The sequence below is a fragment of the Ahaetulla prasina genome, chromosome 6 (genome assembly GCF_028640845.1).
Source record: "Ahaetulla prasina isolate Xishuangbanna chromosome 6, ASM2864084v1, whole genome shotgun sequence".
NCBI classification, from domain to species: Eukaryota; Metazoa; Chordata; class Lepidosauria; order Squamata; family Colubridae; genus Ahaetulla; species Ahaetulla prasina.
Window position 1 is genome coordinate 69,052,856 of NC_080544.1, and position 21,134 is coordinate 69,073,989.

A 21,134-nucleotide genomic window follows, 5' to 3' on the forward strand; every position below is an offset into this window, starting at 1 on the left:
CAGTATTAGAACTGATACAAATTCTGGCTGATTATTGCAAGCAGCCAAAATTTCTGGACTAATTGAGACTAATCGGCTCCCCATATATTAAAAAGTAAAAAAAAAATACACTGCAAATGACATAAATGTAAATAAACCTATTTCAAAAATAAAAGTTACTGTTATATGATTTATTTGAAAGGCAGAAATATTGCATACCATTTTTTATTCTTGCTCACAAATTTACAATTTTTTTTCCTTACACTCTTCAACTTTCAATTCTACTACAAAACTGAAAAAAGCAAGGTGCTTGGGCTGCAGAGGAAACAATCAGAATTTAATACAGCATAGAAGGCTGATATGGCTGTGATCTGTCAAAATAGTAGAAGCTGGGAGAGCACATGTTTGAGCTGTAACAAAATAAAAAATATTCTTGCAAATTTTCTTTTTATTACCTATTAGTGTTGACCATGACACCAATTTTTATGGGGAAAAAACCTGTAAAAAATTTGCAAAAGCAAATATCACAGAAGGTACATTTAACATTTTTTGTCACTGATTTAATAAGTTAAGCAAAATAGTTTGCAGAATTCCTGAGATTTCTATTAAAAAGAATTGCTGGGGTCAAATTACAATCTCCTGTCCTCAATACATCTTCTCAGGAAAAACTGTTTGCTCACTCACAAAACATTTAGAAGGCCAAAGCATGCCAATATGCTGAGGAAAGATAATGGGATGACATATGCAGAGCTCTGGGAAAGCAAAATAAAGTAACTCCCTAGAACAGGAGTGTTAAACTCGCATCATCACAGCAGCATCATGGGACATTTCGGGACTTTTTCCCCTTCGCTAAGCCAGGTGGGGTCGGAGCCAGCACATGACACATCTGGCCCACGGGCAGCGAGTTTGATACCCCTGCCCTAGAAAGAAACAGAGCTTTCTTCATGAAATAGTGCCTTTTTCTTCTTTCAAAACTCAACTGTCTTTGAAGTCTTTGCTCCAATACCTCACTTTGCTCCAATGCCTCATAGCTACACCCTACTGGCCTCACTGACTTTATACACACATGATGTGTTGTATATATGAAATACGTAGTTGCTCTTCCCAATTACATATATATTCTATTTTGTATAAGTCTGTAAATAGGGACAGTTACCCCACCCTTCTTTAGACTTGTCAACAAAACTATTTTGTAATTCAATGTAATGTGTCACTAAAATATTCTACAATACCATTTGCTTTAACCAAATTTGCATCAGAGGATCTCTGATTCCCTCAATATTACTTTTCAAAGGGCAGTGAATGGATCTGTTTTGCCAGATAGCCTGGCAAATATTTTTTGGAGAACCTTATTAACTTTCATGACTACAATCATTCCAGAAACATGAATGTGGCAAATACACAGCTAGGCTTGAAAATAAAAATGCAATATATTATTATTCTATTATCTTGTCACTAACAGGCAAAGTTCTCTGAAGCCCAGTTTTAAAAGGATGAACCATCAAGAACTTAGGTATAACTTCAACAAGGCATTTATTTTAAAAAAGACACCCTTGTTCCCAAGCCATTCTGTCAACATCTGTCTTTTGCAAAGCCACCATCAATGTTAGCTTCAATCCCACTGCAGTCAATTTCTGCCATACAGAACTTCTATTTAGAAGTAGCTCTGTAGTCCATTAAGTGGAAAGCTTCCAGCAAGAGCTTCTTAGCTGTCACAGCAAGCTTTTTTGCAGATGGAACCTCATCTGTTAAACTTAACCACAGTAGCCTTAAGCCAACATATAGATTATTTCTTGTGAAAGTCTGTTTTTAACCTCATGAGAAATAAACAATAGAACTTATTGTATATTTTGTAATATACCTATACTATTTATGAAAAGCCTCATTTACATCTATCGGTTATATTGCGGCACATATCAAGCATTTAGTTGCTACAAAGCCTTTAACAAAATAATTTTTAAAAATCATACTATTTGTTTTCCCTCCCAAAACATTGTTTGGGAACTTAATAGCAAAAGGGAGCAGCACCTATTAGAAGTTTGTCAGCCTTTCTGAATTTTCTATGTTGCTGTTGTTAGTTGCAAAGTCGTGTCCAATCCATTGTGACCCCATGGACAATGTTCCTCTAGGGCTTCCTGTCCTCTACCATTCTCAATCTTTCCCAGCATTAGGCTCTTTTCCAGTGAGACCTTCCTTCTCATTATGTGGCCAAAGTATTTGAGTTTCATCTTCAGGATCTGGCCTTCTAAAGAGCAGTGAGGGTTGATCTCTCCTAGGACTGACCGGTTTGATCACCTTGCAGTCCAAGGGACTCACAGAAGTCTTCTCCAGCACCATAGTTCACCATAGTTCAAAGGCCAACTTTTACAGCCATACATTGCAACAGGGAAAACCATGAATTTTCTATATGTCTGCATAAATATGACCTAGAACATGGATCTATCTATTGTCTGCACAAATCATAAAACTAAATATATAGAAGCCAAATTAAACAAATGAATCAAAACATTATGCTTGTTCATATATTTATTGAGGAAAATGACCCAAAGCTGTGTAGAAGCACCACTTTACATACTGAACAGGAGAGGATTATCCCACAAGAGACTCACTTCAATGGTTGCTTGAATAAACTCTCAAGATTGCCATAAATTCTTTCCCTGCCTTCCCGTCAAACAATTCAACTTAACCGTACCTGAACTAGCTCAGATTTCTCAGCTAAAGTCTTCCTCTGTGCTTCCAATGAAGCAATTTGCTGCTGGTACTGCAGGCGCTGCTTTTCCCAATCTAAAGACTTTTCATGAAACTCCTAGAAAAGATAATGACTATTTATTTACAATCTGGATGTTTAACAGTATTCTGGAATTTCTTCCAAGATTAAATAAAATTCTGATATTAAGTTATGAGTATTATTGGCTAAATAGACTTAACAGTTGTTTTTAAGGAATTAACATTTTGCTTTCCAAAGAAACATCACAAGTAGCATATACCTTGCAAGTATGGCATAGCAAAAATCTGATAATGTATTTCAGAAAAAATGCTGAAGAATGACAGAAAGATTAAAATCAGTTTGGATAAAAGAGTGAATTCTACTGGAAAACAGAAGGCTCTTGAGGTCAGAAAAATAAAACTTGATATATGAGTGGCATGAATATTTGTGATGGCATGGATCTAAGGAGCAGGTGGCTGACCCCATAAGCATAAGGACCCTGTCTATTTCCTCAGCTGCAACAGAATCAAACTGTTCCCAGACAACTAGACAGGTACAACTGTACCTCAGTCATCTCCCCGGGACCTATACCAAAGTTAGAATCCACATTGGAACTTATATTTAGGAAACATAAGAAAAAAGAACATGTTGGTGGTGGATCATGCTTAAATATACTTTTTTTACTGAGCAATTATGTGAAACTAAGAAGCCCATTAATTTCAATTGGACTTATACTGAAATAAGGTCTCGTACTTCCAATTTTAAAATAAAAATCTTGAGATTTTTCCAAAACTATTCACACCTACTTGAATTTATAATTTCTGACCAAGACAATTTTCCCGTCTACCTTTAATTTCTTGGTCAGAATCTTTGTTTCAGACTGATCCTCCTCTTGACTCTTGGAAGACTGCCTAGTTCCTTTTAACTGTTTCTTCATCAATTTTTCATAACTTCTTTTCAACCTAGCAAGCTGGAAAAAAGAAAAATAGTTTTGAGCATAAATACTAAAACAGAGAAAACAAACACCTAGTTTGTTTTCAATGACCAGAAAATTCATATTTATAAATTAAATTAAGGATGGTATGAATATTTCTGAAATGTTGCAAAAATTAAATGGACTGATAGTCAAGAGTTTTATTATGGTTTTGTTTCAGTGAAATGTCCTTATTATAACAAGTACAAATTAACCATCTTTCATTGAAAATACAGTAAAGAAAGTAAATATCTGAAAATTCCAAACTTAACTGTCATCAAATCAAGCATGAACAAAGGATCAAGAAAAGAGAATAGAAATAGAACAAAGATAGTTTAAAAGTTTTAAAAAAGTAAACAAGGAATATTGCCAATGAACTATGAATAATTGTATATTTCACTTCAAACAGTATGTATACTTCTTTAAGATGAGTATTTTATTTAAATCAAATTAGCCTGCTATAAAAGTCACACTGTTGATGGAAAAGAAGAAAGTGGACATTCCACAAGGATTTCATTTTTATCCTACAGATCAAGCATAAACAACCAACAGCAACTTGGGATAATACAAATAGAGGCATAATTATTCTTATAAGTGAAAAATAAGATATGAGGATTACCCTGTTATTAAATTTTAATAATTATTAAAATCCTAATTCTATTAGGAATTACTGGTGCTTTTTAACCTTATTAAATGTTCAATTGTGCTGTGATCCCATCTGTCAAACTTTATAAAGATCTGCCACTGAACTTCAATCTAGCTTGATGGAATCCTTCCTATTTCCCTGGAGGGACCTCCTAAACAAGAATTGTTATTCATGAAATAATGTCTTCAACTTGCAAAAGGAAGAACACAAAATTTAATTTCATCAACAGCCCAAAGCAGGCCTGAACACTGTGTGGCCTCTGCACTTGAGTATTCCACCATCTTTTTTTTTTCTTTTTTTTTTGACACGTCAATAAATTTGCCATGGCTGCTTAAAATGTGCATAATTTAGAGCCCCTAATGCTTCCAGGTCTATCAGCTCCAGCGGTACCACACTTTTTCTGGCCATCAAATAGCTAAATGATGTACCAGGTATTCCTTTGGGGTCCCTATGATTTTTAATTTATCAATGTGGCTCTTTCCCCTAACAAGTTATGTAGGTCTGGCCTAGAATAAAACAAAACTTTAAATCTCCAGGGGCAAATTTAATGCACTACTAGTCACTTCAGCAAATAAAGAGAAAGCAACAAAAAGCACAAGCTGAACGTGAAATGACATTATAGCATCTGAAATTTTAAACTGAAATAGTTAAAATAATGGCAAAACCTTTTAGTTTCATATTTTGGAAAAAACTTTCAAAATACAGAAATACACACACTAACATTAAAAAAAATAATTCATCACTGTCTTCTGTTAATTGGAAAGTGGACTCACTCTTATTCGAAATGTTTGTCTGAACTCAATCCATATTCTTTGATTTCAATATCTATATGTACAGATATACAAGCCTCCTTTCATCTGACAGATATGATTATGAAGAAACCCATTTTACATTTTGGTCAAGGCAGTTTAGCTATCTTTCAGAGAGCTCACCTCATTTTGGACTTTTGTTAATTGACGTTCATATTCTATAGTCATCTCACGATTCAGTTGCTCCATCTCATCTAATCTCTGGCATAATCTCTCAGTCTGGAGGATAATAGTATAGAGCTTAATACAGAAAAGTCTATCTGAGAAACATTACTTGGACAATATAATGGAAAACAGCAAACAGAACTAAATATATAAATATTTGTCCAGATAAATAACAATCCAGCAAAGAGTCAGAACTCTAAATTAGTAAAGCAGACCCTTTTACTCTCCCTTCTCCCTCCCTACACCATTTATTTGCCTCGATAAGGAAATGAATAAACAAGGTTATTTTCTAAATAGAAAGTAAAACTGAACCAATCTTCAGAATCTTTTGAGAATACATGAGTAGAATTAATTTTCCATATTTAAATAAGAGATGAACAAAACTGGTGGGACATCATAAAGAAGTCTTCCTACAAATTGTAGCAACTATTGCCCACTGCAAAATACTCTCCTAGAGTCAAGATGTACAAGCAAGGGGTTGCTAAGGAGTTTCAGGTATTCATAATTACAATCTGGACCCACTTTACTTTTTGTAGAAGTAGCTCAATATCAAAATTGTCTTAAATTTATTCGAGTTGGCACTGCCTAATTCAGGTGCTCTGACAGTTTAAATATATTGGAGAAAGGCATAAGAGAATAAAATGGTTAATTTAAAAACTAGTTTTCAAAGACTAGTGGTTCTTCACGATACTCTCTTAAGGAGAAAAATGTAATAATCACGGAGATCGTATTTTATGAGTCGATGCATCCATAATGTACTGTTCTCTTTAAGAAAGTACATGGGACACTGAACTTTTCTATACTATCAATTTATAGCATATCCAAAATACCATCCACAGTCACTTTTTGTGAAATGGACGGCCAAACAAATCTGATAACCAGATCCAACCAAATCACCAAAGGCAAAATGTACATTACTGCAGGTCTCACTATAAATCCCTCATATGAAAAGGTTCTCAGAGCCCAGTGCCATTTTTGGAGTCTGATAAGAGATTGCATTTGAGATAGAAAGACAGATAGATAATTTTTCTTGGCTATTGATGTTATGTTCTTAATCTTTACAACATTTTATCAATGACCAGTTAAATGGCTTTGACTATAAAGTGTGAATCAATTCATGATACAATAGCACATAACACATAAAACTTTTCAATAGAGAGAACGAATGAAAAAAACAGATGTAAAAAAGTAATGCTGAATCCACCACTTTAACTGTATCAAATGAATACTATTCACATACTATTTGCAGAATTTTCAAACTATGACTAGTGGATACACTTCATTTGACAGCATTTTTACTTAGGGACCAATCTCTTTAAATGACCTCCAGAAATTTTCAAAGGGTGGGTTTGTGGAATTTTTCAGAAAAAAGGGTAATGTCTATTTAAATAAAATGAAAATTACATAAAAGTTTATAGAGATACCTCTTTGCGTTTCTCCTCTGCTGCATTTTTGAGAGAGGACAGCTCCTGGTCTCGGAGTTCTAAACAAGATTCCAAAGCCTGAGTTTGAATATCCCATTCAGCTTTCTTGTGAGCCACCATGATATCTATTTGCTTCATCAATTCTTGCAGCTCTGCCTCACATGAAGTCTGGAAACTTCTGCTGTCAAGAAAATAGCTTTACTAATGGCACCGTTATCAGAAAACTGATATTAGGTAAACAAAACTTTCTTCACCTTTTTCTCCTAGATCAGCCCCTAACGATTGGTAATATTCTATAGTAGGGTAATGTAGCAGATTTAGATTCTCATTCAAAAAGATGCTTCAAAGTATACAAAAATGCAAACATAATATCCATCCATAACTTCTTAAAGCAGCTGTACTTTTTCCTGATACTATGCAGTTGCATAAAATAGGTATAGATGGTTCTTGTTTAACAATCACTTGTTAACAACCATTCAAAGATCCCTGGTACTATAATAGGTGCACTCAATCTCCCTATACCTCTTCACAATTATGATGCCCATAGAATGTTATTTTTTCATTATCAGAACTATAAGTAAATTATAAAAATTTTCTGAAACTGAGCATAGCTGATATATGTGTACTAAAATTAGAATAGACTAATAACTATTTTTAGTTCTACATAGCTAATTCTTAAGGAGAATTACTTTACATTGAGTGCACTTAGGTGCGCATTAAGATGGCTTACATATCTCTGTGTAATTAGCCTGAATTAATCTCTACAGCAACTTTAAAAGGTAAGTATAGTACTACTGTTTTAAACACCCTTTGCAGTTGCATTTAAACAAGGTATTAAGAAAAAAGCAAAAACACAGCTGTTTCTGAATTACAAAACTTTCTTAAAAGTTTATTTATAATAATACTTAACACCACCATAGTTAAATTGGTTTACTTTAATAAAAAGGGATACAAATTATAAATGAATGCGCATTTCTTTTTCTCAATTCAGAATTTTTGTATTGGAATGGAATGGAAAAAAACATTCCAAATTGGTGCATTTAATGTGGATTTTACTGACAATTTGGTGAAGAGGTAGCTAATATATTTTTGCTTTGATATCTAATGTTAGTTTAATAACATTCTCAGAAAAATAGCAAATACACACCTGTCATGTCTTTGGGTTTGCATTCTCTCCAACAATGCCTCCATCCTGAAATCACTTCCCTTAAAGCTGCTGGAGGGGGGGGAATAAAAATTGTACAATAAGCTATCATCATTTCTACCCCTCGCATCACACTGAGAGCACACACTCACTTGACATATGATATTCGCCCTACAATTAGAAAAAGGGAAAATCACTTTATGGTAGGGGATAGTTAACCCTTCAATAACTTTACAGGCTAAATGTTGGGAAGACTATAATCTATAGCCGTGATGGCAAACCTGTGGCATGTGTGTCCAAAGTGGCACCTGCAGCTATGTCACCTGGCACGCGCAGTGTCGCCCGTTCCTCTTCCAGGTTTCTGGCATGCATGTGCACACAAAGTGCTCCCTTTTTGGCACTTGGTGCTGCATGCACGCGCGCTCCCTTTTCAGCACTTGGTGCCGAAAAGGTTCACCATTACTGACCTAGTGTCCAAAAACTAAAAATAATACAAAAATAAACTAGCAAACAACATTTGCTAAAACTTTACCTAAGCAAGCTTTATTTCATACTACATTGCCATAGTATTATAAAATTTAAGGGTTTTAAACTAGCTTTACATCTTATTCATAAAAACATATTTGTTGCAATTATTTTCTTTGTGTCTCTCTCTTTTCAAAACAAGAAAAGAAAGGCATCACTCACCCCAAACCACGCACTGTAGTTTATTTTCATACTGAAGAACTATAAATGACCCACAAGATGTTTCTTTTAAGAAATGTTGATGTATAGATATAATATCTGGATAAAATGATTTTTACATATACAACAGTTTTATAGAATTTTTACAGAAAAACTCTCAATTGATACTAAGATTAGAAACCTGAGATATCAGGGGCAAGCATACTGCCTTTATAAGACTGCAGATTATTTCACTAATTGACCTAGCAAAATTAAGCATCTGACATATCTGACGCAATTTAGCATCTGAAAAATTGCACCATATGAACCAAAACACCTATCCCTCATTATTTGTGGGGAGCCATTTATGTTAGGATTTTGCAGACGTTTAAGTTATTTTTACTGTGATTGTAGATATGTTATTGTATATATTTATTTTATTGCTTTTGTATTATTTTAACTGATCTTATTTTATTACTTCTTCATTTTGATTGTTGGATTGTACCTTGCTGAAAGGAATAATTTTGGTTTGTACTTTAAGTATGTAAAGAATCCACTGAAAGAGTCCATTCAAAGTCTTACCTAAATACTGGAAAGATCTTGCATACCTGCTCCCTTCACCATAGAATGGCTATATTTAGTCAGCTCTATGTAAACCAACTGCTTAAGTTTGCCAATAAATTGTTAAGACTGAATACTAAAAATTTATTCCTTAATAAAGTATCTTAAATTCAGAATTTACCTGAAAGTTGCCATTTAGTATTTAATACTTAGTGTAAACAAAGACTTCATTCCATTTTCTCAATTTTTTTCCCTCTAAAATGCCAATTATTTTCATGTCTGTTAAAGCAAAAAAGAAATAACATATAACAATAAGAAGCATGCATCTTAGATTTAATAAAGTTTCAATTTTTGCTATTTTATTGTTCATATTTTTCTCCATTCTTTTCTCAAATCTAAGAATCATCAGATTAAAAACTCACCAATGGCATTTCCTTAACTATATTTAACAACAAACTACACTTCCCCAGTGTGCCTAAAAATTATATTCAGTCAGTGGTGATTGGTACATATTTATTTATGTTATTTCCTGTCAGACCATTAATGAAACAACTAAAAAGGTCAATGAATAGAGAACATGAGTGATGGGGTAAGTTAAATTTAAGAGTCAGTAAAGGTTAATCTCCTAGCACTAGTGGCAAAAAAAAATCCTCTAAAGATCCATAATAATTAATTGAATTCCAGCTGGTTTAATTAAGCTTCTAATAAATCCCTAAATACGTACCTTCCTTTTTTTAACTAAAATGAATGTGAAAAAGATTTATTTATAACTAAAATGAATGTGAAAAAGATTTATTTATACCATGTCCAAAACTAAAATCGCTCATCTTTTTCCAAGTACTGACTAGCCAACCAACAAGAGTGCATTTCATTTATGTTAGAAATTATTGGAGAACCTTCCTATGTTAAGTATTATACCGATACTTAAATCAGTGAAGTGAGGCGTCCTCGGATAATGAAAAGAAGTGTATCTTGATTTTTATTCAAAGCGTCAGGTTTTTCCAATTAGGACCTTCTCAAGCATCTGTAAAATAGCATCTCAAATTATTTTTAAAGCCTGCCTTGGGACTTCCTACCCTGCTGGGAAAGAATTCTTGTCTCATCTGTTGTAAAGAAAAGTAGTTGGGCAAAAACAAATGAGAGATGGGGATTGAATGCCCGCATTCGCGGGACGCTTGCACTGCGTCACGGTTTACTCATTTGATCCAACGTTCTGGGCTCCCATAACATGTTGAAGCCCAAGGGCTGGATTCTCATCACTCAGTAAGACAACATGAATAAGGGCGAACAGAGGACTAAGAGAACGGACAGCAAAGCATCAGAAAGGGAACCAACTCCGGGGCAAATAAGTGACGCCAAGTACTCAGAGCACTTCAGAGACCTAAAGTTTCCCCGCCAAAAGGAATCGACGAAGCATAGAGACGAACAGCCCGCTCCCGCTCCCGCACACCACCGTCACCTTCCCCGGAGTTCTTCCGTTACCTCCAAGCCGTTCCGAGGGGAAGAATTGCGACCGCCCCGCCCACTTTCCCTTCGATCCTCTCTATGATTTACCGCCTACTAGAACCGCTGCCTGTGACGTCACGTCCTTTCGTTCCAAAATCGCGGAACGGCGGCGGATATCGCGTGCTGCAGGTGTGGGGCGAGGCGAAAGGAGGAAAGAGGGCGGGAGAGCAGCGATGGAGGGAAGAGTGGGGCGCGCAAGAGAGGGGCGGTCCCGAAATGGCCCCCTTGGGGGGATGAAGTGGAGATGGATAAATGTTAGGCTTCGTATAGGGGCAGGGAAACTGTAAGAATGTAGTCTGTAGAGATTGTCACTCATCCAGGTCAGGGGTCGCCAACCTTGGCAAATTTAAGCCTGGAGGGGAATTCTGGGAGTTGAAGTTCTCCAGGCTTAAAGTTGCCAAGGTTGGAGACCCCTGATTCCAGGTCATGGTTTCAAGAGGCAAACAACTGCATGTAAGAATATAGGTGCTGCTAGTTTCGTATGCCGTGTTTCGGGCTGTCTGGAGAGTCTTGAAGGTCCTCGTGAAAAATGAATTGTGGTTGGGTTTATCGATAAGCACTATTTATCTGTAAGTTTTACAATCAGCCTTGTAAGATAGGTTATTTCTTCATTAAATGGCATTTACAATCACCCATGCAACAAGACACTTGAAATGTGTGCACAATATTCAGATACTTAAAAGGGATGGAAGGTTAAGAAATATGAAAATAAAATCAAGCAAATAATAATAATAACAGAGTTGGAAGGGACCTTGGAGGTCTTCTAGTCCAACTCCCTGCCCAGGCAGGAAACCCTACACCATTTCAGACAAATGACTATCCAACATTTTTTTATAAATTTCCAGTGTTGGAGCATTCACAACTTCTGCAGACAAGTTGCTCCACTGATTAATTGTTCTAACTGTCAGGAAATTTCTCCTTAGTTCTAGGTTGCTTCTCTCCTTGATTAGTTTCCACCCATTGCTTCTTGTTCTACCCTCAGGTGCTTTGAAAAATACTTTGACTCCCTCTTCTTTGTGGCAGCCCCTGAGATATTGGAACACTGCTATCATGTCTCCCCTAGTCCTTCTTTTGATTAAACTAGATGGCATATCTAGTTTAAGTTCCTGCAACCGTTCTTCATGTTTTAGCCTCCAGTCCCCTAATCATCTTTGTTGCTCTTCTCTGCATTCTTTCTAGAGTCTCAACATCTTTTTTACATCATGGCGAACAAAACTGAATGCAATATTCCAAGTATGGCCTTCCAAGGCATTATAAAGTGGTATTCACACGTAGGAAGTTAGCACCCACCCCCCTCCTAGAAGAATGAAATATTTTAGGAAATATTAAAAAGGGCAGAATATTATATTTCACTGGATGAGAAATGGAGAAACTGTTTTAAGGACAAAGCAGCTCCCTGCAGCTTCCTGCCCCCCACAGCTTTGTCAATGGGCCAGAGGCAGAAAATCATTCTCCTCATCTTTGTCAATGGACGATCATCTGCAACACAATAGGACCCATCTAGCAACAGAAGCTCACCACATGACACCTGGGAAGATTACATCAGCCAGCAAGGCTAGCAAAGACCCGCACCCCCTGGGAGTCTGACAACCAATCAGGATACTCTTCCTGTGTCCCAGGAAGTTCAAAGCTCAGAGAAAGCATAAAGCCAGGGCGCGCTCAGCATCTCAGCCCTTTTCTGTTCAGGAACTCAAGCCATGTGATCCTGACCACCATTAAACCATCTTTCCAAGCAGTCTCCATGTTTCCAGTGTCTTTTTCCCCACTTGGAACTGAACTCAGATGGACATTTCTTCCAACAAACACTTCATATGTTCTTGATTCTGTCCCTCTGTTTATGCAGCCCAGAACTGTGCTGGCTTTTTTGGCAGCTGCTGCACACTGCTGGCTCGTATCTAAATGGTTGTCCACTAGGACTCCAAGATCCCTCTCACAGTTACTACTATTGAGCAAGGTACCACATATACGGCACCTGTGCATTTTGGATTTTTTTTGCCTAAATATAGAACCTTACCTTTTTCACTGTTGAATTTCATTTTGTTAGATAGCGCCCAATGTTCAAGTCTGTAAAGATCCTTTTGTATCTTCTGGAGTGTTGGCTATTCCTGCCAGCTTGGTGTCATCTGCAGAATTGATGAGTTCCCCATCTATCCCCTTGTCCAAGTCATTGATGAAGATGTTGAAGAGGACTGGGCCTAAAACAGAGCCTTGAGGTACTCCACTGCATACCCCGCTCCATGTGGATGTAGTTCCATTGAGGACTACACATTGAGTACGGTTGGTCAGCCAGTTACGAATCCATCTGGTGGTGGTGCTGTCTAACCCACATTTTTCTACTTTCTCTAGTAGCAGGTTATGGTCTACTTTATCAAATCCTTTACTGAAGTCCAAGTAAATTATATCAACAACATTCCTCTGGTCCACTAATTTTGTCACTTTGTCAAAGAATGCAATAAGATTAGTCTGACATGATTTGTTTTTGATAAACCCATGTTGGCTTTTGGTTATTACTTTGTTGCTTCTGGGTGTTCGGTGATTCGTTGCTTGATTATCTTTTCCAGAATCTTCCCTGGTATTGAGATCAGGCTGATAGGTCTGTAGTTTCCTGGATCTGTTTTTTTTCCTTTTTTGAAGATGGGAACTACATCAGCTCTTTTCCAGTCCTCTGGCAGTTCCCCTGTCCTCCAGGATCTTTGAAAGATATAGTTCAATGGTTCTGAGATCTCGTCTGCCAGTTCCTTCAGAACCTTGGGATGTAATCCATCCGGTCCTGGTGATTTGAACTCGTCTAAGGTAGACAGGTGTTCACTTACCAATTTTTTTTCCTATTTTAACTTGTGTTCCTAATCTGTTTTTTGTGGTGCTGTTTTTGATAGGTTGGATTGTTGTTTTTTTCCTTTTGTGTAAAGACAGATGCAAAAAATGAGTTAAGTAGGTCTGCTTTCTCCCTGTTGCTTGTCACCTTCTTGCCAATTTCTCTCAGCAATGGGCCAATTGTTTCCTTGACTTTTTTCTTGTTTTTAACATGTTGGAAGAAGCTTTTTTTGTTATTTTTTACTTTTGTCGCTAGCCTTTGTTCATTGTGAGCCTTAGCTTTTCTCACTTCATCTTTACAGGCTCGGGCTATTTGCTGATATTCTGCCTTAGTTATTTGCTCCTTCTTCCACTTTTTATACTTGTCCTTTTTGTCTTTCAATTGGTCAGATAGTTCTTTATGCATCCGTGCTAGTTTCTTTTGAGATCTATTATTTTTCTTCTTCATTGGTATTGTGCTAGACTGCGCTTTTATAATCTCACTTTTCAAAATTTCCCAAGCTTCTTGAGTTGTTTTCGCCTTGAGGATTCTCATCTATGGAATCCTTCTCAAGCTCTCTCTAAGTTTATTGAAGTTAGCTCTTTTAAAGTCCAAGACTCTAGTTTGACTTTTTTCTACTACTTGTGTTTGCATAATGTTGAATTCCAATATTGCGTGATCACTTGCCCCCAAGGTTCCTGTAGCTTCAACACCTTCTATCATTTCATCTCTGTTAGTGAGAATTAAGTCCAATATGGCTGATCCCCTTGTTCCCTTCTCTACTTTTTGGGAAACAAAGTTGTCTGCTAGGTTTGTTTGGAACCTGTTGGATCTTCCACTTGGTGCAGAGTTGTCTCCCAGTTGATGTCAGGGTAGTTAAAATTCCCCATTACTACTGTGACGTGCTTCCTACATAGCTGGCTAGCAAAAAGTTCATCTACTTCCTCTGTTTGGTTGGGTGGCCTATAGTATAGACCTATGGCAATATCATTCCCCCTCCCTTTAATATTAACCCAAATGCATTCAAGATAATTTTCATCATTGTTGTGCTCTATTTCTGTAGAGATGTAGTCATTTCTTATATATAGTGCAACTCCACCTCCTCTTTTATTTGGTCTATTTCTTTTAATTTATATAATTTCTTATATAATTTATATCCCTCTAGCTCTAAGTGGTCTTGGCCCATTAAAACTTTCAGTAAGATGCTGGTGAATTTGGAATTCCTAAGTATATCATAGACAGGAAAGTGCTCTGATGGGATTTATAATGGTTAAAAGAACAGAAATGCCTTCAGATAGATATTATTTAATGTAATCCATTATGTATATCTGTATTTTCCCTCCATAATAGTCTTTTTAAAAGAAAAATATTACAAGCATTGTTATACATTTTCTTAATATTTCCCCCCTCCTTTTTTTTTTCCAACTAGTCTCATAAAAGCTGAAATTAAAACAAAAAAGATTGCATGGCAAAGTCTCAAAAGTATATGGAGCAGTAAATATATAAAAGTTACAGAAATTGAGAAAAAAAAACATTGTAAATGTCCAAAAATCTATAATGTTGCTTGGGAACCATATAAGATACCCACTTTAGGCTTGGGAACGTAGGATAAGTTGCCCAATTGCTGGCTTGGGAACCAGACAGATACCCATACAAGACTTTGGAACCTCGAGGAAGAAACCAAACTACAGGCTTGCGATTCTAAACCAAGAAACTCACCTGTGGCTGGTATTGCATGGCTATCAGGTGTGCCCCTATGTTGATGGGGTTGCTGGGTCACGTGCCTGAACTGGTAGTGGCAATGTCACCATGGATCAATGCAATATAATAGTAGTAATTATGTCTATATAAAACAAACAAGGCAAAATAATAATAAAATGCATGTGACGCTGCCATAGCAACATCCTCAACTTTGTCCCTATTTTTAGGGCTTTATACGTGAAAAATAAAACACCAACCCTACTTTTTTAGGGGGGTTGAAACATGCTCTTTCTAATGAGAATGATTTAACAAAGATTCCAAAAGGTTTTTTGTAAAAGTGGGTTGAAAATACTCTATTTTTGGCGTTTTTACCATCACATTTACACTCAATTTGTGAACTATTGGAAAGCAGTAGGAGAATGAAATTTTATATTCGACAACCTTTTGTTGCTAAGTTGTTATGCACAAAGTTTCACGTTTCTCATACCTTTTTTTCCAGAAATATAAAAAGCCAAACTTTACCCTTTTTTGTGCCGTAGTCATTTTCGGCCAACTTTGCTCCAAATTATCTAGATGGAGATCGCTCATGAGAATGTTTTTATTATTTTGTTTAATAGACCACAACATGTTGTACAAGATGGCCAAGTTTTGTTTCTCTCAACAAAATATTGCCGGAGGTATGTCTCAGAGTTGCTGAAATTTCAGAGTCATACTGTAAAAGGCTACGGTATGGGGTCAGACAAATGACTATATCTTCTCAAGTATTGCATTGGCAAACGTAACACTTTACCAATGTTCATTGGAGATGTGTGTACATGTTCGCACCAAATTTCATTGAAATCCATGATGGTTGAGCTGGGAGTCCCAGACCACTTGACATGGAATGACCCTGCTCCTAAAATAATAAAATAAAATAATAAATTTTGATTTTTTAGGAAGTACTCTAGCTTTATCAGATATGGGGGTAAGCAAGGACAATCTTTAAGGACATTGAAATAGATTCATATTCATGATGTTGAAGTATTCATTCAAAATATGTGTCTCCTAGCAATTATGAAATGCCTTTATATTTTAAAATGAAAAGATAGACCAATATGTTTTTGTATGGTCAAGATTTCATTGGAAGTTGATTTAGATTATGTGGTTTCTTTTTACTTTAATCTTTAGTTTCTCTTTCCTCTTATATTTAGTTTATTTTACTTACACTAAAGCATGAAGTTTTTAAAATTGTAAACAAACCATTATTTTTGGTTTGTTATATTTCACTAATTCACTTTTTAAAAAACATGTTCCTTTCACTTCAGTGGAATTTTTTTGGCAGTTGGGTATAAGAAAAGTACTAGTGTATATGTAGATATAGATATATGTATATGTATTTTCTTTGTATCATAGCCCTCATTATAAACTGCAAAAAATGGACAGTGAGGTACAAAGAGATGGGAGAATTCTAGATTTGATTGATGATGCATGGAGAGAAGATAAGTTACCATATGAAGATGTGGCAATACCTTTGGTAAGTTTCTGGATAATTAATATATTTTTCCCATTTAGAACATTTTCTCGGTTTCAAAAAGCTCTCAGTGAAGCTTTTGCTAATAATTTTATTTAAGCCCAGTCAAGCATTAACATTCCAAAAGCCTGATAAAGTTTCTACTAGGCGCAGAAAAGCAAGATATAAATAGTACAAATATTTATAATAAAACTAAAGCAGCAATGATGCAGCTGTTGTTAATACCGATACATACAAACACAATCTTATAGATGCCACATACAGTTCTTTTAATATTGTCATCTACTTACTTTATAGCCTTTTGAAATGTTTTTAATACAAAAGTTGGGTCAAGATTTATGTTTAAAGGGGAGAAGCTGATTCAAAGTGTAAATTGAAAAATATGTGCACATATTAGCAGCTCCTTAAAAGAATTATCATTCTCTGCACTACTTGAGTCTAGGAAAAGAGTATTTGATTTAAGGAGGTGTCAACAGGTGGGATGTACTGAAGCAGGAAGGAGGAATTATTTTTCCTGTTTCCCAATAAAAATTGCTTCAGCAAATGATAACATGTGGTTTGGTTTCTGTTCATTTGCCGTCCTATACCAGTCCTAAAACTGTTTTACTTGAAACAAATCAAATTACAAATCATAAAGCAAGCAGAGCAATTTGAGATTGGGTGGATGCACATTTATAAATGTTTTATAAATGCATAAAATTAAATGCATTTAAGAAATAAAATATTTCAGTGTTGGTTTTATAATGGTAATATGAATAAACTATTAAATAAAATCACAGCAAGCAAGCAAAACAGTATGTTTTCATAAAACAGTTTTAACTGCATTATCAAGAGCCATATCTTGTTCTTTTTTATATTACAGTAGTGGCCAAAATTGTGGAAACCTTTTGGGGAAAGTGTATTTTTGAGGTTTGGTGGTTAATAACACCACTTTTTTTGGAGTAATACCATAAAATTATATCTCAATGGAAAGATAATTTAATGAAAAATGTAATGTAACAAAGTTTGTTCAATTACCTGTATTCTATGAAAAGTAGAATATATAAGTATACTTTATCTATAAGTAGATAAGTAGAAAAGTATAGCCAAAGTAGAAAAGTATAGCCAAATAACCATAAAAAGGAAGCACAACTAGCTTAGGTTGATATCAGGTAGCTTTCCTTCATTTGATTGTAGCCAATGAACATGAGAGTTTAGAGAACCAATCAGGTGTCATCTTGTTTTGGCAATGAGTAAATCAAATCACAGTAGAATTCAATTATTGATGTCATATATTGAAGCTGAGAGGACATTTGTCAAATGTGTTATGTGATTGCTATCAAGTTGGTTGGGGGGTTTTGTGTTCTTTCTTTTAGTGAGCTTGTAAAATGTAATAAAATTAAAGTAATGGTGCAAAGAGTTGACTAGTCACCCAGAAAGCGATGTAAAATAATGTTAAGTGAACAAGGCTACAGTTACAAAGAAATTAGAAGAAAATTTGGTGGAAACTTAACCAAAGGTGGCATTTCTAAGTTTTTGAAGAGGTATAAGGAGACTCAGTCACTACAAAACTATACTAGTAAAGGCAGAAAAGGTTCACAACAGCAAGTGATGATAGAATTAAGAGACTGTGCCTATGTAACAAAAGAAAATCATTTGGGTGTATACAAGATAAAATGGTGCAATGCAATGTGAAGTTGGGTGCAAGGACTATTTGGTGCATGACTATAGGAATTAGGCCTAAAATCTAGAATTTCATGAAAAAAGCCACTTTGTTCTCTAACAAAGTTTGAAAAGCATTATTGATTAAATTAACTTGATTAAATTATCTTTCCATTGATACATAATTTTATGATAGTACTCCCAAAAAAAGTGGTGTTATTAGCCATCAAACCTCAAAAATACACTTTCCCCAAAAGGTTCCACAATTTTGGCCACTACTGTATGTACATCAGTTATGTTGATATTTTTATAGCAGGTATATTAACCATAACTTCTTTTTTAGCTTAAGTGTATAATGCAGGAACCTAGTTTGTTAACTCTTTAAGTTGTCCGGTATTGACGTATACATCAGGAAGAGTCAGTGTTATGGAACTTTTAATTTTATGAATGTTTATTTAATATACAGACAGTCTTCAATATCCAGCAATTGAGACCAGAATTTCTATAGTTAAGCAATATCATCATGAAGTACAACTGCATCACTTAGAAATGGCAATCCCTTCAATCCCCATTGACATAGTTAACTGAATTCCATGGTCATTAGGCAAGGCAACTTTCTACCTACTTGTCACAAGCAAAGACAATGGGGAAGCAGGAGGAAGTTGCAAGTCTCAGACTCACAGGCAGATAAGTGGTTGCTGCCAAGTGAGGAGTCCTCGTAGGGGAGGGCCTGCACAAGTGGCCAATATAAGCACAGATGGTCTGGAGATTTATATGGGAGAGGGAGATTTACCACAATGATGATTACAAGGCACCTGACAACCAGTCATAAGTACAAACAGTTACAGAGTATGCAGATAACAATCATATGGCAGCAGGGGTGCTGAGATAGCTGGAATTCCAAGGACCGATCATAACCACTGTTCATTCAGTGCCGTTGTAACTTCAAATAGTCACTAAATAAAGGGTTGTAAATCAAGAACTGCCTGCTATGCTATCATCTGAGTGTTTTATTTTTCAGTACGATGGGGAAAGTGAATTAATCATTTAATAAAACAAGATGATATAACATAGATCCTGAAGAATCAATAGGACACTGAATGTAATAAGCAAAACTATAATTATAACCTTAATTTCCAAATGCCTAGCATTTGAGCCAGTAAGCTATTAACAATTGCATACGTATATTCTTATGCATAAAGCACTTAAAGATATTTTATATTTGTAATTAAAAACAAAATATTGCTTACTTTTCCATATGTAGATTTTTCTAAAAAAACAAAAAAACAACCCACTGATTATTATTATTGAAAACAGAACATTTTTTCCCCCACTCAGATCTATTGTTTTTTAATTATTCAGTGATAAGTATGTTTTATTTTCAGAATGAACTTCCAGAACCAGAACAAGACAATGGTGGAGCAACAGAATCAGTAAAAGAACAAGAAATGAAATGGACTGATCTGGCTTTGCAGTATCTTCATGAGAATATTCCTACAATTGGAAATTAATCTGTATTAGCATAATAACCAGTTTATTCAGATGAATTTCTTGTCAGTTTTGGTTTGCAATCTTTTGCCGTTAGTCTTGTTTTGCGACAGCTGATAATTAATTGTTTTAATTAAACAAGATATTTTGTAGATCCCGAGAGATTTCTTACATTTTTCCAAGTGCTAAAGATTTTCCTTGAAATTTCCAGCAGAGGTCGCAGAAGTACAGCAGTTTCCATGAGTATGAATTGCTGTTTAATCAACTTGTAATATATTGCAAAAAATCTATATGTTTGCAGTTCTTGATTTCAATAAATTCTTATTCGTGATCAATACATTCTGTGGAAATGTAGGCAGTTCTGCTGATAAAAGCTTTTTCACTTCATATTTTTAATGCCATCTAGATGATGGATCGAAAGTACTCAAAACACACATTACCAGACATAATAAAACTTTAATAGCTTCAACTACAGACAGGGCTAATGCACTGAAGTAGCTAAGGGAGGAATATTTAAACTTTCTTCCATCTACTGATTTTCTAGAGCATTTCATTCCAAATGTATCATCACATAACTTCCTGAATTTGTGTATATGCTCATAAGGTATATATGTAATATTGTAAATAAGAACAATGGTGAAAAGTGAGCTAATTTAAGTACTTTGTTGCATGCTGCATTTCTTAAAAGACATGATCCTAAAAAAGTTTATTCTAGAAAATTGGACCTTAAAATGACAACAATCTTTAGAGTACTTAAGATTCTTGGTGAGATTCTTCACAAGCGATATGGGAAATCCAGAAACAATGTAATTTCTACACAAATTTAGTGTCACCATTAAGACTTTCATGCAGTAGTCCTTGATGTTACCAGAAGTGGGGCCAGAACACTTAAAATTGGATGGAGATTAAGACATAATTCTAAAAAAAAATTAATCCATATTGCTTGAATTAACACTTTAACTGTCTACTGAAATGGACTCTAAATTTCTTTAAGAAGTATAATTTATTATGCGAGAAAACCTCTCTTTTACTTTTTTTTTTTTTTTTTTACATTTATACCCCGCCCTTCTCCGAAGACTCAGGGCGGCTTACAATGTATAGGGCAATAGTCTCATTCTATTTGTATATATTTACAAAGTCAACTTATTGCCCCCCCAACAATCTGGGTCCTCATTTTACCTACCTTATAAAGGATGGAAGGCTGAGTCAACCTTGGGCCGGGCTCGAACCTGCAGTAATTGCAGGCTTTGTGTTCTTAATAACAGGCCTTACCAGGCAGAGCTAAACCGGCCTTCTCTTTCCATCTTTTTTTTGTCCTAAGCCCAGTAATAGCTGCAGTTGAGTTGATAGCCAAAAATGAAGAGGTTACTATTTTGGGAGGGAATTTTCTCTAATTTTGTTGATCAACTAAAGTTATACAAGG

At 35.4% G+C, this 21,134-nt stretch overlaps 2 protein-coding genes across 11 annotated transcripts in view; one reads left to right on the plus strand and one right to left on the minus strand.

The window, feature by feature from the left end:
* Positions 1-10,603, minus strand: part of CEP63 (centrosomal protein 63) — a 23,789-nt gene extending 13,186 nt beyond the window's left edge. For 3 of the 7 annotated variants that reach the window (XM_058186980.1, XM_058186976.1, XM_058186983.1), the window contains exons 1-7: positions 10,453-10,558; positions 9,253-9,350; positions 7,851-7,919; positions 6,704-6,881; positions 5,238-5,333; positions 3,534-3,656; positions 2,672-2,785 (exon numbers count right to left, since the gene is read on the minus strand). In XM_058186980.1, the coding sequence (XP_058042963.1) occupies positions 2,672-2,785; positions 3,534-3,656; positions 5,238-5,333; positions 6,704-6,881; positions 7,851-7,919; positions 9,253-9,266 (594 nt within the window). In that variant the 5' untranslated portion in view covers positions 9,267-9,350; positions 10,453-10,558. Of the gene's footprint in view, positions 1-2,671; positions 2,786-3,533; positions 3,657-5,237; positions 5,334-6,703; positions 6,882-7,850; positions 7,920-9,252; positions 9,351-10,452 lie in introns of all 7 variants that reach the window. The other 4 variants (XM_058186978.1, XM_058186977.1, XM_058186979.1 and 1 more) reach the window with 4 other exon arrangements.
* Positions 10,573-20,048, plus strand: ANAPC13 (anaphase promoting complex subunit 13). Of its 4 annotated transcripts, none has more exons than XM_058186987.1 (4): positions 10,646-10,706; positions 15,690-15,749; positions 16,465-16,585; positions 19,609-20,048. In XM_058186987.1, exons 3-4 carry the CDS (start codon positions 16,487-16,489, stop codon positions 19,732-19,734), a joined length of 225 nt encoding a protein of 74 aa, XP_058042970.1. In that variant the 5' UTR covers positions 10,646-10,706; positions 15,690-15,749; positions 16,465-16,486; the 3' UTR covers positions 19,735-20,048. The 4 variants fall into 4 exon arrangements, with proteins under 4 accessions (XP_058042969.1, XP_058042970.1, XP_058042972.1 ...); XM_058186989.1 differs by lacking the exon at positions 15,690-15,749 and adding an exon at positions 11,757-12,790 and having other exon boundaries at positions 10,691-10,706; XM_058186986.1 differs by lacking the exon at positions 15,690-15,749 and having other exon boundaries at positions 10,573-10,706.
* Positions 20,049-21,134: the final 1,086 nt, after the last annotated feature.

Coding starts and splice junctions, on each gene's coding strand:
- ANAPC13 (XM_058186986.1), top strand. CDS start 16,487: ATGGACAGTGAGGTACAAAGAGATGGGAGAATTCTAGATTTGATTGAT. Junction 16,586..19,608: donor AAGATGTGGCAATACCTTTG/GTAAGTTTCTGG, acceptor TTTTATTTTCAG/AATGAACTTCCAGAACCAGA.